Source organism: Callorhinus ursinus, unplaced genomic scaffold, assembly GCF_003265705.2.
Source record: "Callorhinus ursinus isolate GAN/ISIS: 27379988/994484 unplaced genomic scaffold, GSC_fseal_2.0 scaffold3, whole genome shotgun sequence".
Lineage (NCBI taxonomy): Eukaryota > Metazoa > Chordata > Mammalia > Carnivora > Otariidae > Callorhinus > Callorhinus ursinus.
The window spans coordinates 45,877,962-45,894,121 of NW_027397065.1; the positions used below are offsets into that span (position 1 = coordinate 45,877,962).

General features: G+C 40.0%; 1 protein-coding gene across 2 annotated transcripts in view; it reads right to left on the reverse strand.

The window, feature by feature from the left end:
* The window catches only part of SGCD (sarcoglycan delta), a 965,947-nt gene that overhangs the window by 362,734 nt on the left and 587,053 nt on the right, over positions 1–16,160 (reverse strand). For both annotated transcript variants that reach the window (XM_025867162.2, XM_073890571.1), the window contains one exon: positions 10,696–10,884. In XM_025867162.2, the coding sequence (XP_025722947.2) occupies positions 10,696–10,884 (189 nt within the window). The remainder of the gene's footprint in view (positions 1–10,695; positions 10,885–16,160) is intronic.

Here is a 16,160-nt window from a genome sequence, read left to right on the forward strand (position 1 = left end):
AGATGTAGTGAAAAGAAGGGCCATATGCACCCCAATGTTCATAGCAGTGATGTTTTCAATAGCCAAACTGTGGAAAGAGCCGAGATGCCCTTCAACAGATGAATGGATAAAGAAGATGTGGTCCATAAATAAAATGGAATATTACTCAGCCATCAGAAAGGATGAATACCCAACTTTAACATCAACATGGATGGGACTGGAGGAGATTATGCTAAGTGAAATAAGCGAAGCAGAGAAAGTCCATTATCACATAGTCTCACCTATTTATGGAACATAAAGAATAGCATGGAGAACATTAGGAGAAGGAAGGGAAAAATGAAGGGGGCGGGGAAATCAGAGGGGGAGACGAACCATGACAGACTACGGACTCTGAGAAACAAACTGAGGGTTTCAGAGGGGAGGGGGTGGGGGGATGGGTTGGCTCAGTGATGGGTATTAAGGAGGGCACGTTCTGCATGGAACACTGGGTGCTATACGCAAACAATGAATCATGGAACACTACATCCAAAACTAATGATGTATTGTATGGTGACTAACAGAACAAAATAAAACTAAATTAAAGAAAAAAAAGCTGAAAGCCAAAACTTTGAAGTTAGACACACCAGGATCTATATACTGCCCATGCAACTTAGCAGCTAACGAAGCTGGGCAGGTTAAACAGGCAGTCTGTGCTTTCGTTTCCTCATTAAAGGGGAGATAACAGTACCTCCTGAAAGGGTCATGGTAAGAAAAGAAAGAGATAACACAGGCAGGCACTTCCCACTGTGCTCAATATAAGGTGTCGTGTTTGCATGGCTATTAGCAGGTGTTGTTGACATGGTTGCTTGCGGGAGACTACTTTCCAAAGAGGGCCCCTACACCATCTCTGTACTGGTTTCCTGTGACTGTCATAGCAAATTACCATAAAACTGATGGCTTAAAAAAAATTATTCTCTCACAGTTCCAGAAGCTAGAAGTCTGAAATCAAGGTGTCAGTAGGGCTGCCCTTCCTCTGGAAGCTCTATGGGAAAGTCCATTCTCTGACTTTTTCATCTTCTAGAAGCTACCTGACACTCCATGTGGTAGGATCATCCCTCTCTCTGCCTCTGCGGTCATACTGCCTACTCTCTTCTCTCTGTCAAATCTTACTCTGCCTTACTCTTATATGAATACTGATCATTAGATTTAGGGCCCAACTAGGTAATCCAGGATGATCGCCTCATATAAAGCTCCTTAATTTAGATAAGGCCAAATATGGTAACATTCACAGGTTCCAGGGATTAAACCAAGGATGTATCTTTTTGGAAGCCACATTCAACCCAACTACAATCTCCTATCCTACATGCTCTTCTAGAACCTCAACTCCCTCATGTGCCCTTTCCTTCAATCTAGGAGGATTTTGTACCTGTCTTCACCAACAAACTAAATCAGAAGTGATGCTGCCTGTTCTGAGTCTAGGTTATAACAGGATTATGCACTCCCACCTTGTGTAAGTGAAACACACATTCTGGAACCCAGCTGCCATATGGATAAGAAGCCCAAATTAGCCAACATGGTGGGCCAGATGTAGATTGTCTGGCTTGCTGAGGTCCCATTACCAATATGTGCCCATGCATGTAAGTAAACATGCCTCTAGATGATTCCAGCCTTAGATGTTGAACCAACCCCATCCTGCGTCTTCCCAACTCAGATGCTAGATATCAATAAGCAGAGCAATGTGGCTTAGTGAAAGCACACTCAAACTGGAGATTCCTGAACAAAATTAATTATTGCTCTTATATGAAGCCATTAGATTTTGGGGTAGTTTGCTGGGTAACAATAAGTATTGAGACCAATTACTCATTAAATAATTGAATGGATTAAGATTTTAACATTTTTAAATGGCACATGAGATATATTTCCTGGCATGTAGCATCTTGGATTTTTATCTAAATATAGTGTGAGCAAACACACACACACTTACTTCTAGAGGAAAAAAGGATTCAATCTCTCTCATTCTGAGTCAAAGAATATGGGAGGATCCAGTAATTAGAGAAACTATTTAAGTTCTAGAGGGACGACCTTGTATTTCATCTTGTCCAAACTGCGTAGTTTTACAGATTGAGAGAATAAGGCTCAGAAATGGTCCCGGACCCTCCCCCTTCAATAGAACTGTGTGCCCAACAAAGGACCACTTTGCTACTCACAGGCAAGATGAAAAATCTATCACTGTCTCACTACGTTCCCGGTGAGGAGTATTGAAAGGAAGAGAGGAGACAGAGAACAGGTGTGTGTCAAAGGAAGAAGGCCATTAGAACCAGTTATTTTGGGCCATCTGTTCATGAGATTATGAGAAACTTTCTTCTCCTCCTTCTGATAAATTGAGTTTTGTTTGCTTTTCGTTTTTCTACCTTAATCCCATGGCTCCAGGTCCTAAAAATTGTCTAGGACACAGAAAGGAAACACAAAAACTGTATGGAGAGAAATGAAAAACTTTTTTGTTCAAAAGTCTGAGCATACCCACCAAGAGCTATCTGAAAGGTAGGTTAGTAGGTTCTAGACCTGTTTTATAACAGAGAACTCCCTGCAATGATGGAAATGTTTTCTTTGTGGTCTGCTGATGAGAGTAGCTGTGAAATATTTGTGATGTGGCTAGTGTGACTGAGGAACTGAATTGTTAATGTTATTTCATTTTAGACAGTGCAGTTCTAGACAAAGTATTTACAAAGCCACTCCAAGCTTAGAAACCCTAACTAATGACTCTCGGGCAACTCAAATGACCTGAAACCTCCTATTTACTGGGTTTTTTTTTCCTACAGTCTAACTCCTGCCTGCTGTGGAAGGACTGATCTGCAAGTTCTCTGTGGTAACATACCCCTTGAGATTTGGAACTTCTCCCCTACAATTGCTTCATGCCTCAGTGAGAGTGAACAGAGCTCCAAGATCTAGTCATAACTTCTGATTTTGAGAGCTATTCGGAGTTCTGAGCAACAGAACTAAATAACAGCCCCATGACCCATAAGACCTAAAATTCCATGTATGAGGAGCTATGTGTGATGGATGAAAATAAAAATGTTTCCAGGGAGCTTGCTGACATTCTTCATTGTTCTCAACTCTACAATCATTAAAAAGGAATTTTGAGTATATGAAAACAGTAAGTGGCAAAAATCACGGATATTATCCAAATTATAGGCTAACACTGCACGGCCATTTGTTTATAATTAGAGCTCAAGTTTCTCAGTCTGACCTCTCGAGAGTGTCTATGACTTGCATTCGATTTGACTTTATTAGTATCAGGTTCCACTCTTCTCCTTCCCCACCCCATCTTTTCTCTCTAGGGGCCTGAGCTCTCAATATTGGAACCCTAGTGTCTAAGGCTTCCCAACCAAGTTTAACACACTACATCCAGGGTACAATTATGGTGCTTTCTCTGCTTTAAACATGACTCAAAAGGACTTACCCATCCTTTAAGACTCAAGAAGCTTTCCAGTGACTTCTAGCTTTAGCTGATTTCTTCTTCGATGCTTCCTTAAAATATGTGTCATTTTGGGAACAGATTAATATCACACTTTTTTTTACTTCCTAGTAAATTATGATCTATTAAAGTCCAGGATTTTCTTTATTATAATCTTCACTGTCTAAATAATGCACAGTGTCCTGCACAAATAGTGTGCTTAAGAAATACTGATTGAATCGAAGCAAATATGGCCAATAAACTGTATAAATTTGTCACAAGCTTGGTTCACAACATTTTGCAGCAGTTACAATGATTAAAGTCATCCTTGAAGATTTTCATTCTTTTAAAGGTACAAAACACAGTAGGCTTCAAAGCAAATAGGATATTGCTGAGCCATATCCCAGCACTGATTATGGAACAGAATGAACTTTTGTCTTTCATTTTTTCTGCATTACAATTTTCATGCCACCTTAAAAAAATAACATTTTGGCAGTTTTTCAGGTTGATGAATTTGAGCTAATGGATAGAAAGTGACCACAAGAGTCAAAGCACTGAGGGTCAGAAGCATGACGATCTCAGTGTAGGAGCTCAAGTGAATGCTGCTCACACACACAATATATTCATTAACAGTGTTAAATGAAAAGTCTAACTAAAGCCAATAATATCATTTTCTTTCATTTGCTGAGCAAATCTGTATATTAACTAGGATGACATCTTCTGTTTCAATTCTGTTTCACACACTCCGTTATTACTCTTCTCATGTAATTAAAATGTAGTAGGTAGTTAATACACAGGAGGGAGTGTCTGTATTAAAAATACCTTTTCATAATCAAATTCAAGTACTCATCTCATTTGTGATCTGTCTACCTTAATAAATGAATAGTTCATTTTAAAAGCTATATAAAGCTCTATTAACCCATCTTTACACATTTTAATTTAAAGTGACAGGCTATTCATGATTTTTTTCCCTTTCATTTATTCAATAAACATTCTAAATACTATGTGGTAAGCAAGGTGCTTAAACTTGCGGATTCATATATGAATAGTTTAAGGTTCCTGTCTCTGGAGCTCACAGCCGAACAAGGGAGAGGGCCAGGAAAATAAATAAATGCACTACTGAATGCCACCCCCCCCAATGCCCGACAGCAGGTACGGCAGAACACAGAAGACGGAGTCATCAGCTTAATCTGGGAAAGCTTCAAGAACAAATGAGAAGAAAGAGAAAAGCTTTAAAAAGGTAGTGTTTATAGAAGATCACATGTAGATACGATTTTCAAGTGTATGTCTGACCTAATGGGAGGGAAGACCCGGTCAGGCTGCCCAAAGAGCAGGACTCTGAGAATCGTGGCTTTGTCCTGCCAACCCACCGCTGATGGGGCATCTTCCTCAGTGTCCAGGCATGCAAACGAGTTACTGTGTGATGTGCAACATCTGGGCCAATGCAGTTTCCTCTCTGGGATGTTACCTGGGTAATAAGAGACGGGGGCAGGTAGAGGTGGGAACTGGAGAGGAAAGGTCATTATAAAGGGAAGGTCAAGGGCAGATAAATACATGCTTAAATGGCAAAGAAGCAGAAAACCTGAATTAACACAGGGAGTTAGTTGAAGGAACAACAAAAGCAGAAGGAACCTGGCCTGCAAACAGAAGCAAGTGTCCCAGGGCGTGAATGCCACGTGGTCCAGGACAACAAGAGGGTGGGCATCCCCACAGCAGCCTTGGTTCCTGCCAGTGCTCTTGGTCCCTCTGCTGTGAGGTGCTCACACGTACCCATGAGATTCCTCTCCTCTTCCCAGGGCATGTGTATCCTCACTCCCCTCTACTTGAGTTAGTTTGACTGGGTCATGGTTCCTTGAGCCTTCTCCAAAGAGATGATAGTCAGTGTTCTGAGTTATGGTACACACTGTCCATTCTCTCTGGCTTTTACTGTTTTACAACGTGTCCAATTTACAAGTATTAGAATGCCTTCCTCTGACCCTCAGTGGATCTTTATCTTACTTTAGGGTAAATAAATCATGTTTTAGACATTGCACTGAACAAATTCAATTTGTCTTCATGAAAAATAGCACTTGGAAAATGGGCAGCATAGTGTACTGATTAAGAGCATGGACTCTAGAGCCAGACTCCCCGTGACCCAATCCCAGCTTCATCGCTCACTGACGGCATGACCTTGGGCTAGTTACCATACTTCTTGGAGCCTCCGCTTCCCTACCTATAAAGTATGGGCAACGGTAGTGCCAACCCCATAGGGTTTTTATGAGGACTATATGGGAAAATCATTAAGTTCTGAGTTTTTATTACACAAACAGACATTCATTTCTTATATAACCGCTAATAAAATGGTTTGAATTTTATAATTTTAATGAATGGAAAGAGAAACAGAAGTTAGGTTATCTATTAAATGAGGTATAGAACACTCTAATTTACAGAGGACTTATCATGTGACCTGCACTGACCAGGTACTGGCCATCCAATATCCCATGAATGTGATCTGCACAAAGGCAATTTATAATTGACAAGCACATTGGAAGCCTATTGTGTACTGGCAATGGGTTAGGGCTACAAATATAAAGAGAGCATAAGCCCTGCTCCTGAGAAGTCCCTGGCATGGTTAGGGCCACACAGCTGTGTCAGGCAACCTCACTATCCGCTTTGATTCCATCATCTGCAAAATGAGGGTATCTGATGAGGTGATTCCTAAGCTTCTCTTTTGTCTAACAATGAATGACTTCACACTCAACTGGGCTAAGAGATCATACCATCTATTGATAATTCCCAAGCCTTTTAAATTTTATTACTTAATAAGCAATTGTGCTAAATGATACTGTAGATGATCAATATGGAATATTTGGGGAGGTCTTCGAGGCCACATTATTTGGACTGGGGGTGCTAGAATGGGTCGGCAGCTGCAGCCGCCCTCTACAGAGTGAGATCACACAAGGTCAAGGCAAAGCCCAAAAGATGAAACCATAGTGTTCCAAAAGGAAGATACCTTAAAGTCTTAAAGACACCTAGTTTAATGTGTTCATTTCCATATGGAGTCTCAGAGAAAAAAGGTGATATAGTTCATGGCCAGCCAGGCATCTAGTTCCTTGACATTAGACTTTTTTTTTTTTTTTTTTTTTTAAGTAAGCTCTACACCAAACGTGGGGCTTGAACTCACAACCTTGAGATCAAGAGTCACACACTCCATGGACTAAGCCGGCCAACACCCCCCACCCCTCCCATGCTAGGACTACTGCCCCACAATATATCACAATGGCTAAGAGACCAGGTTCCAGAACCAGACTGCTTGGAATCAAATCTTTACTCTGCCACCTTAGAGCTATGTGATCACAAATCAAGTTATTGAGCTTCTCCCCATCCTTGTCAGGTTGGTACCACAATATTACCTACTCGCATAAGGATTAAGTTAGATAATACTTATAAAATGCAGCAGCATAGTGCCTGGCATAAAATAAGCCTTCAAAAAGTTACGATGGCAAACACTAACATAACTTACTATGTGCCAAGCTCCATTCTAAATAGTTTATATTCATCATCTCATGTACTCTTCAAAACAATCCTATAAATTGGCAGGTACTGCTATTATTCCCAGGAAACCACAGCACAGAGGGGCTGAGGAACTTGACAAAATAAGTAGCAGAAGCCAGATCTGTAGGTAGAGCATCCATCTCCAGAGTCTGAGCCCTTAACCATGACACTATGGTGTAGGGTCTCTCATGACTTTCTGTTGCCAATATCAAGTCTTCCTACGGGTCAGAGGCTGCCATAAATGCTCAACACAAATTAACTCACTGAGTCTCCATGTTACCCTATGGCATAGAAATTATTACTAAGTTTATATTAAATGTTTACGTGAATACAACAAGGGGATAAAACAGAAGGCTGAGACCGTGGAGGGAGAGGGTCAACAGATACAGTGCAAAGAGAAATGACACGAGGACTGAACATTCATAACTATCAGGGAACTACTCTATGCAGAAAATGTCAATGGCTATTTCAGATGGAAGGGACATGTGTGATCAGATTAGAGACGGTGGGCTGGCCACAAAGACGGCCAGCCTTGTGGCAGCTGAATGGTTTTGTTGAAGAGCTGGATCCTTAGAGCAATTAAGGGGAGGAGTACAGTGTAGTGGGAAGGGGTGGGCTTTGAAATCAAACACTAGTTCTTTTATTTATTAGCTGTGTGTCCTTCAGCATGTCATTTAACTTCTCTGAGCATTTTTTTAAATTAAAATGGAGATAATACCTAATTTATAAAGTTGTTGTGAAAATTAAATGAGAGATATTTTAAGGGTCAAGCACAGGGACTAACAGAATACACTAAGAGACAAAACATTTAGCAAATAGTAGTCCCCCTGTACAGCACAATGTGTGATTAACCAGGATAGTTTGAATTACGAGAGTTCACAGTATAGGGAAACTACACACTCCTCCATGTATGGCAAAATTGAGAACCGAAGTGTCATCTTGCTCTCCTGCCTATGAACACCAGAATATTCTGTGAAGAGCACAGGAGAGCAAAATCATTTGTCTTCTGATTTACCTATGGGACCAAGAAAACTTGGTTGGCTATTTGTCCAGATTGCTCTAATGGAAGGGCTCTTCCAGCATATATCCTTGGGGATGGCACAGAACACAAGTCTGACCACAAAGTAAAATTCTGGATACCCGATCTTGGATAAGTTGCCAAGTCCTCCCAAGTACTTTCATATGACATCATTCTCTTGGTTCATTATTACTCAGAGGGCTTGATTATACCATGAACTTTCCCAAATTGCAAATTATTGAAAATCCCAGATGTAAAAAAAAAAAAAAAAACTCTTTTCTGTTGACAATATTTTAAATTCCCTGCATAAAATGCTTAACTGTTATCCCATTGATTTCCTTGCTCTTTTCACCCGACATACTCCAATATAAAATTGGTTAATACCTTATTTTTTCTGAAGATCTTCACGTCAGTAAATTACTATTTATGGAATAGAATTATAATTCTAAAAGAATATGTTTTATACTGTGACTGATGGAAAAACATGCTTTTAGCTTGCAGGGAAAGATCAATTTTCTGACACTTCAGCTCTATTTGCTCAAATGCATTACGATTATAAAGCACCAATTATGGCTAATAATGGCATTATTCTCACCTCAGTAAGTATTTGGTTTGGTAAAGCTTTAGGAACTCTCAACTTTGGCAATCAATTTAACTACAGGAAGTAGCCTATTTCAAATAGATTACTACCTTACTGTCATATGGCTCCCCAAGCTCACATACAATCAAAGTGAATTGTCACTCAATATACATTTACATATATCCCTCACTATTAAGCTTGCTAATTAAGACACACTCTAGAAGCCATAGTTGTACGATATCACAGTTTTCAAGATTTGAGTTCATATTCTCCACCACACTCACCCCCAAATCTTTCAGGTTCTATAACTTAACTTCACATGAGATTAGGTAAAAATCACAGAAATAGCCCAAATAAGGGGGGTTAGCAGGTCCATGAGTTCCAGCTAAGTTCGGATGGGAAAGTAATGAATTCTATCTTGCTTTTTGGACCCCACCATTAAACTATCTCACCAGCCAGAATTTCTTCCAGTCCTTCATCTCCTATATCCTAGTTGAGGTACGCCAACACCATCTTTTAAATAAATGTCTTTTACATCTTTATTCTCCATTCTACTGCCCTCGCTTCAGTCTTCTCTTAATACTGCAAAACAAAAGCTTTTCCACTTTATAAGTTCATGAAACAAAAAATAAAAACATCACAGGGGCACCTGGGTGGCTCAACCCGTTACACAGCCAGATCTTGATTTTGGCTCAGGTCATGATCTTGGGGGTCCTGGGATCAAGCCCTGTGTAGGGCTCTGTGCTCATTGGGGAGGCTGCCTGAAGATTCTCTCTCTCCCTCTCCCTCTGCCCCTCCCCCCACTCGTGCACACACTCTCTCTCTGAAATAAATAAATCTTTAAAAAAATAATAAATGAAAAATAAAAACATCACAGAACATGCACATCAACAGATGGCAATTGTGGTCCCTTGGATTTAGCACCATATGGACTCTGGACACCTCTTAGAGCCATAAGCTCTAAAAAGATGCAGCTCTCACTCTTTTCAAAGTTAGTCCGTCTGTGAAACACAGGAAAAAATTATTCTTCAGGGTGATGAGTATAATAAGAAATAGATAAATGGGGCTACAGGAGAATCGAAGGTTTTACCAGGCAGCTATAGGAACATCAAGATGATGGAGAAAAGCAGCCTAAGCAGAAGATATTGCTCCCGCAAAGGCAGGGAAGCGCAACCACGCAGAGTGGGTTAAGGCTAAAAATGAACTTTACAATCCAGAAAAGGCAAAAAATCCACTATCCTACTGGGGAGTTTCACATGAAAAGCCTTCCTGTTAATTGTATCATGGTCACATTTCTTTATCAAGCAGGATTTATTTTTATTGGCAATCTAATTGTTTACTTTTGATGTCACAAGAAACAAAAGTAATCTCAGGGCAGCAGCTTACTACCCACTATGCGTTCATTAAAAGTGAAAGTACTTACACTGCCAGAATCTCTCAGGATAACTCCAGAAATCATATTTCCAGAATTTTCTTTTCGTTTAAACTTTAATAAGTAAATGTTCAATGTGCATAGTGCCCCTAACTACCAATAACAAGAATTTCTTCAAAGAAGCATAAACACAAATTCTTAAAAAAAAATAAAGTGAAGCATAGCTCCCCTCCCGTCATTTCCATCCTGCTCAGGCAGCGGCAAAGAAAACTGGCCTCCTGAAAATCAAGGAGAACCTCAATTAACCAGAACAATGGGCTACGAGGTATATATAGACAGTTAAAACTCTCAGATAATCCACAAAGCCTTATTCTACTCAGATATTGCTACCCTCTACCTCACAAACCCTTTAACAATCACTACCAAAATTTGGGAAAACTCAGTACTTTGAACTTGGCCCATATTTCTTCCTGCATCATTTACTCAAAGGGCTTGGAAACTCCAGGAGACGGAAACACAATTATCAAAATGGAGGGAAAGCATACAAGAGACTGCAAGGGAGGGAAACGACTCTAACCTGGACTCCCAGCCACTGAGGAGTAGAGATGAGACAGAGGCAGATCCCCACACATAATCTGAACAGCAATACTTTTTAACCAAATGCCAGGCTGCAAGACATTTTGAATCCTACTACCCCCACTTTTCCACATTCCTTCTTCTTGCTTCACGCTTTCCCTTCCCCCAAGAAGGGCTAAAGGAACGTGTGTTTTTTTACTTACAATTGTGAAGTTCATGACTTTGAGAATCCAGATGGTCATGGCCAAGTTCACCAGTATTAAAATCATCAGGAGTAGGACAAAGAAATACAGGCACCTTTTCCGCCAGCCATAAATGCCCACCTTGTATACCTGTGGCCCCTCGGAGCTGGGCATGGTGCTCCGGTGGTGTGTGTATTGTTCCTGAGGCATCTGAAATACACGAGGCGAGAGAGAAGCACTCACATTAAACTGCTGAGAGGGGGGAAAAAAAAGAAAAGAAAAAAAAATCAACTGATGAAGAGATATGGCTGGCTGCTATCTGTACGTTTCCACCCTCCTGACAACTCCAAAAATCCGCTTCCTCTGGGCAAAAGTGGCTCCTGCGGATGCCGTATGAGTCCCCTCATTTTATGCAGCCATCTCTCGTGATGTAACTGAGACATCCACAGGCACACACACCCTGGGAGGAACAGGACCCCTAGGAAGCCATTTTCCAAATGACTCCTAGAATTCCAGCATCTTTGTGAGGGAGATACTCAACCACCTACCCAAGTCCTGAGGGTACAACTGAGAATTTGTGTAAGAAAATAAATGAACCTCAGCAGTCCATCATGGTGGTATGATAAATACTCTTCAGGCAATTTATTTGGGGGGTAAAATGATCTCAAATGCAATCATCCTGTACTGCCAGAAAGTCAGGGGAAAAAGTAACAATTTTCATCTTCCCCCCCCACTTCAGAATTCAAAGGGATGTTGATGGGCACAGATTAAGCCTCACTGGACTCAGGAGTCTTCAAGTGATAGCCTATGCTTAAATGCCTCCCTTGACAGAAACCTCATCACATGCTGACTTAGTCCTGAGGAGTTACACAATCCCAACTGTGGCCAACTTACTTATTATTTTTAATCAACTCATTTATTTAATAAACATTAAAGGAGGCTCAAAGTCAAGGAAGATGTGGGTATGCCTTCCAGGAGCTTGCAGGCTAATAGGAGGAATGAACTCCTTAAACAGTGATTATAGTACAGCGAGGTAAGTTAGAAAAATATTTGTCATTAATCCCCCTTAAAGTAAGGAAGCTTTCCCTAATCCCTGCTGTTGACAAAATGATCTTTATACTAGCACTACTAATTAGGTGTCAACACAAATCTAAGTAAACTTATCACTTCCATAAAACTCTAAAGCCAAAATAAATTTTTAAAATTAAATACAAACATATCTACGAACGTGTATCATTCAAAATGGGCAAATAACAGACTACTACAAAGGATGATGATTTCCTAAAACTAAGTGGCACAATGTGGCACCCAGGGCTTTAGCACAGCATCTTCAGAGTAGATCATCCCTACTCTGCCATGAGGCACATGACAACACAGCCCCTACAGCTTTTCCCCATGCAAATGCCTGCACAACCCTTATTTTGAGATCCTTATTTCATTTGGCCCTCTTGTAAGCATACTGCATTCCCTAAGAATAAATCTTATCTCTGGTTATTTTCATCTTAGTCAACAGCAATTAAATTTGTGGGACACCTGGGTGGCTCAGTCAGTTAAGCATCCAACTCTTGGTTTTGGCTCAAGTCCTGATCTGCCTGTCCTGAGATGGAGCCCCGCATGGGGCTCTGCGCTCAGCAGGGAGTCTGCTTGGGATTCTTGCTCCCTCTCCCTCCCTCCCACTCACTCTCTTTCTCTCAAATAAATAAAATCTTAAAAAATTAGCAATGAAATGTGTTCTACGTGGTGCCAAAGTGACCACGGTGACAAACACAATGTGGGTTCCTAAAATCACATCCTTCATTATTAGGTCATCTTCCAGATGGTTGGAATGTGATTACTTTACAGTTTTTAGATAATCATTAAAATGTATACACAAAATCTAAAAATCCCCTTGAGAACTCAAGGCCTTTGGACATCAGTGGAATTCCACTGAAAAGCCCATGGTCAACGGAAATGTCCAATGAAGTCCTACATGACATCTGTCTTATTCTAACTACCCTAGTGCCAAAATCAGGTTCTCACATGAGTATTTATTTAAATATATGTGTATGGCATGAATGAGTGAGAAAACAAATGCATAAATGATGAATGAATGAATGATTTCCTGTCTACTATAAAAGCTTCTGCCGTCTGGGGATGTATAGAAGTTTAAGCCAAACACCATGGGAGAATCCAGTTTTAGTATCCCTGCACATTTTCACTTTAGCCTCCCAAAGCACTGGGTTCCCAAGCAAGCAGTGAACTTCATGTTACAAGAGCATCTCCCTTTCGTTAACTCAGCTCCTTAGAATTCTGTAGATCGTAACAACATTGAAACACAACAAAGTCATTGCTCTTTTTTTTTTTTTTTACACATCAAGATCAATTAGAAGGGGTAAAAATGTCTTCTAAGTTTGAAGGAAATTAGGCCTTTCTTTTCCATTAAAACATATTCTGTAAGTTAAGGAAATGAGCAAAGAATCTTAAAATCTTATCTGCAAGGCCCTTTATTTCCAATCAACTAATTTGATGAATGAGCTGCTTTATTTAAGACTAGAGCTGACCCACCTGTGCATGGGTATAGGGTTTGTGGTAGGGCAAGACAAGGATAACAATTTTGGACCCTCACAGGAATGATGAACAGTGAAAAATTCTTCACAAACCAGGGGACAGAAGCTAGAGGTACTGGCACCACACCAGTTGCTTTTTCTTTGACCTTTGCCCCAACCAACATGGGAATTACATAATTTATCTTTAAAGTGGAAGTGACATGTTCAATAAATACTTGTAAGAGACTGGGCATATGGATATCACATTTGTGATTTTTTTTTTCTTACAAATATTATTAGATATTGATAGAATACAGTGATTGTCTCTATTAGGGTTTCTCGATCCTGGATGTGCATCAGAGACAGCCGTGGAGATTTTAAAAACCTACATCCTCAGGTCTATTCAATAATAATCACAAAGGTAGGACCCAGGCATCAGCATTTTTAAAGGGTCCCATGTAATCTTAAAATATAGACAAGGTTGCATACCACTGGCCTAGAATAACATCTCTCAACCCTGACTATGCATCAGGCTCCAAAATAAACTCCTGACAAACACAAATTCAAATTCTGAGCTCTACCATGGAATTAGAATGGTCAAAAAAAATTTTTTTTCCCTAGATTATTCCATAGAGACTACTACTTTAGAGACTACTTCTCTAAAACAATGGTCTTCAATCTATTTTTTTTACCAGTATGACCGTTTCGAGACAAAAAGCCTAAAACAAATTCTAGAATATGAAACAGCAAAAAAAAAAAAAAAAAAAAAAAAAAAGGCAGAGCTTCTCTGAGGGCTTGGAAGAGAACTTGGACTCCTAGGAACCACAGATTTTGCCCACCGTGTTTACTGACTAGCTGAGGTGCTTGAGCCAGGAAGGGGAAGTAGTTCTCTTTCAAGTCATGCAACAAATTAAAAGCCAAGTGGGGATTAGAACTCAGCTCCCTCATGCACATGTGGTAGCCTGTTCTATCATGAGGGCTCTTGAATCTCCAACCATACCAACTGTCTACTTTAATGAGCCACATAAAACAAAAATGCTCCAATGTGCCATTCAGAAGGGAAGGGGAAAAAAGAAAGAACAGGGAAGGGAGAGAGCAATTTTGTACGAATGGTGTCAATAGGAAGCTATGACAACCAAATGTAAGCAAATGGATACATCTGTTAATAATGCTGCGTGGAAAAGGAAAATTTAGATATGCTGAGTACATTAATTTTTCTAGGCAATACTGAAACATGTTGAGATGATAAAAACATAAGAAGAAAGATCATCTCCAATCTGTGTTTCTTTTTGATCCTCCCCAGTAGAAAACCCTCCAGGGAATGAAGTTGAAGTTGAAGGTCCTCTCTTGGCCAGGCCCCTTCATGACTCTGGGAGGTACCCCAGTAATGCATTAACAGTATCATCCATTTTTATAAAATTGGCTAAAGTAAGATGTTTTAATTACAACTAGTTAAGACCTTGTATTTTTCAAACTCCCTTTTTGTTGGGTGGATTTGGAGGATTTCCATTAATTTTGGAGCTCCAACTAACAGGAAGGTAAATTGGGAGTTCCTATGGTTTGTGTGCAGTAGTAAATGTTTATATCATTTACAGACACTTCCCTGTAGAGGTACACTATTTTCTAGCCCCCCTAGTGTAGGAATGTCTTCCAGAAATTCTTCTTCTACCCTTGGTGTCAACTCACCAAGCAGAGTGTGGTGAAGGTACAGGACCAAAGTATACACTGTGATGTAAATGTGTCCTATCATGGCCAGCACCAGAAATATATGGGTAGTGCAAAAGCCAGAAGTTAGGTGGATTTTTTTTTCAATCATCAGATATGTAAAATTTCAAGTAGGATTTAATTCTGACACCTAGTCAAAACAGAAATTCTCTCCTGACAAGAACATATTCAATTCAGCATATAAAATGATAAATGCTCCACCATTTTTGTTAATGGGAATCACGGAAAACAAAATTAGAATTTTTATGTTTGTGGGTTATATGCAGTGTGTGTTTATATTCTGTATGTAAAGTTGCATTCTTAACATATCACAACCAGCAATAAAAAATCCTGAGTTCTGTTGAAATTGCCAACGATCTTCCTATTGTCTGTACAAGAAAGTGATAGTGCCAAACAGCTGTCATATGAAGAGGCAATCAAAGGCTATGCAACCAAAAAGTGTAGAAAAAGTATGTCAGTTAATTATTCACAATATTATTTTTCTGGATTTTATGACAGGACTTTTAAAAATTAATAATTTAATTTCCTTTCTCATTCTAAGTATATTCATGTTTTTAATTTGTTTGTATTGGTAATGTTTTAGGTTTTTTTTTTTCCCCCTTGAAATAGCCCAATAAATTGTTTAGGTTTCAGGCCTCATGAAACTTGGAGCCTCCTCTAGTCCCTCCCATAAAGGACCCCCGGCATGTGGCAAGACCTCAGTGTAACACCACCATGAGACATCACCGCTTAGCTGAGCACAGTGGATGGTACTGTTTATCGGTCTTCCACTGGGAGTGATTTTTGGACTTTTGAGTAGATCAGAGGACTTTGCAGAAATTGATTAAATGCACATTACTAGGCCCCACACCAAGAAAACCTAACTAATTCAGTAAGTCTGCCATGCATCCCAGGAATCTGTGTTTTTAACATGCACCAAAATCGATTCAGATACTTGTGGCCCAGAGACCATGCTTTGAGAGCATGAATTTAGATCGAACATAGAGATATATCCCTGGCCCAGTCTTTGCCTCTACTTGCATTGTTTCCCATGAGATGACCCATTTTCCTCCCATGTCTCTCTCTCTCTCTCTCTCTCTCCACACACACACACACACACACACACACACACACACACACACACACACTTTTTTAACTCTACCATTCTTCACATTTTCACTGTGTTCTTGCCCTGGAGCTTTCATTTCCACTGTCCTCTTTCAGCATTATATTGAATATTATGCCCCTTGCAGTGTT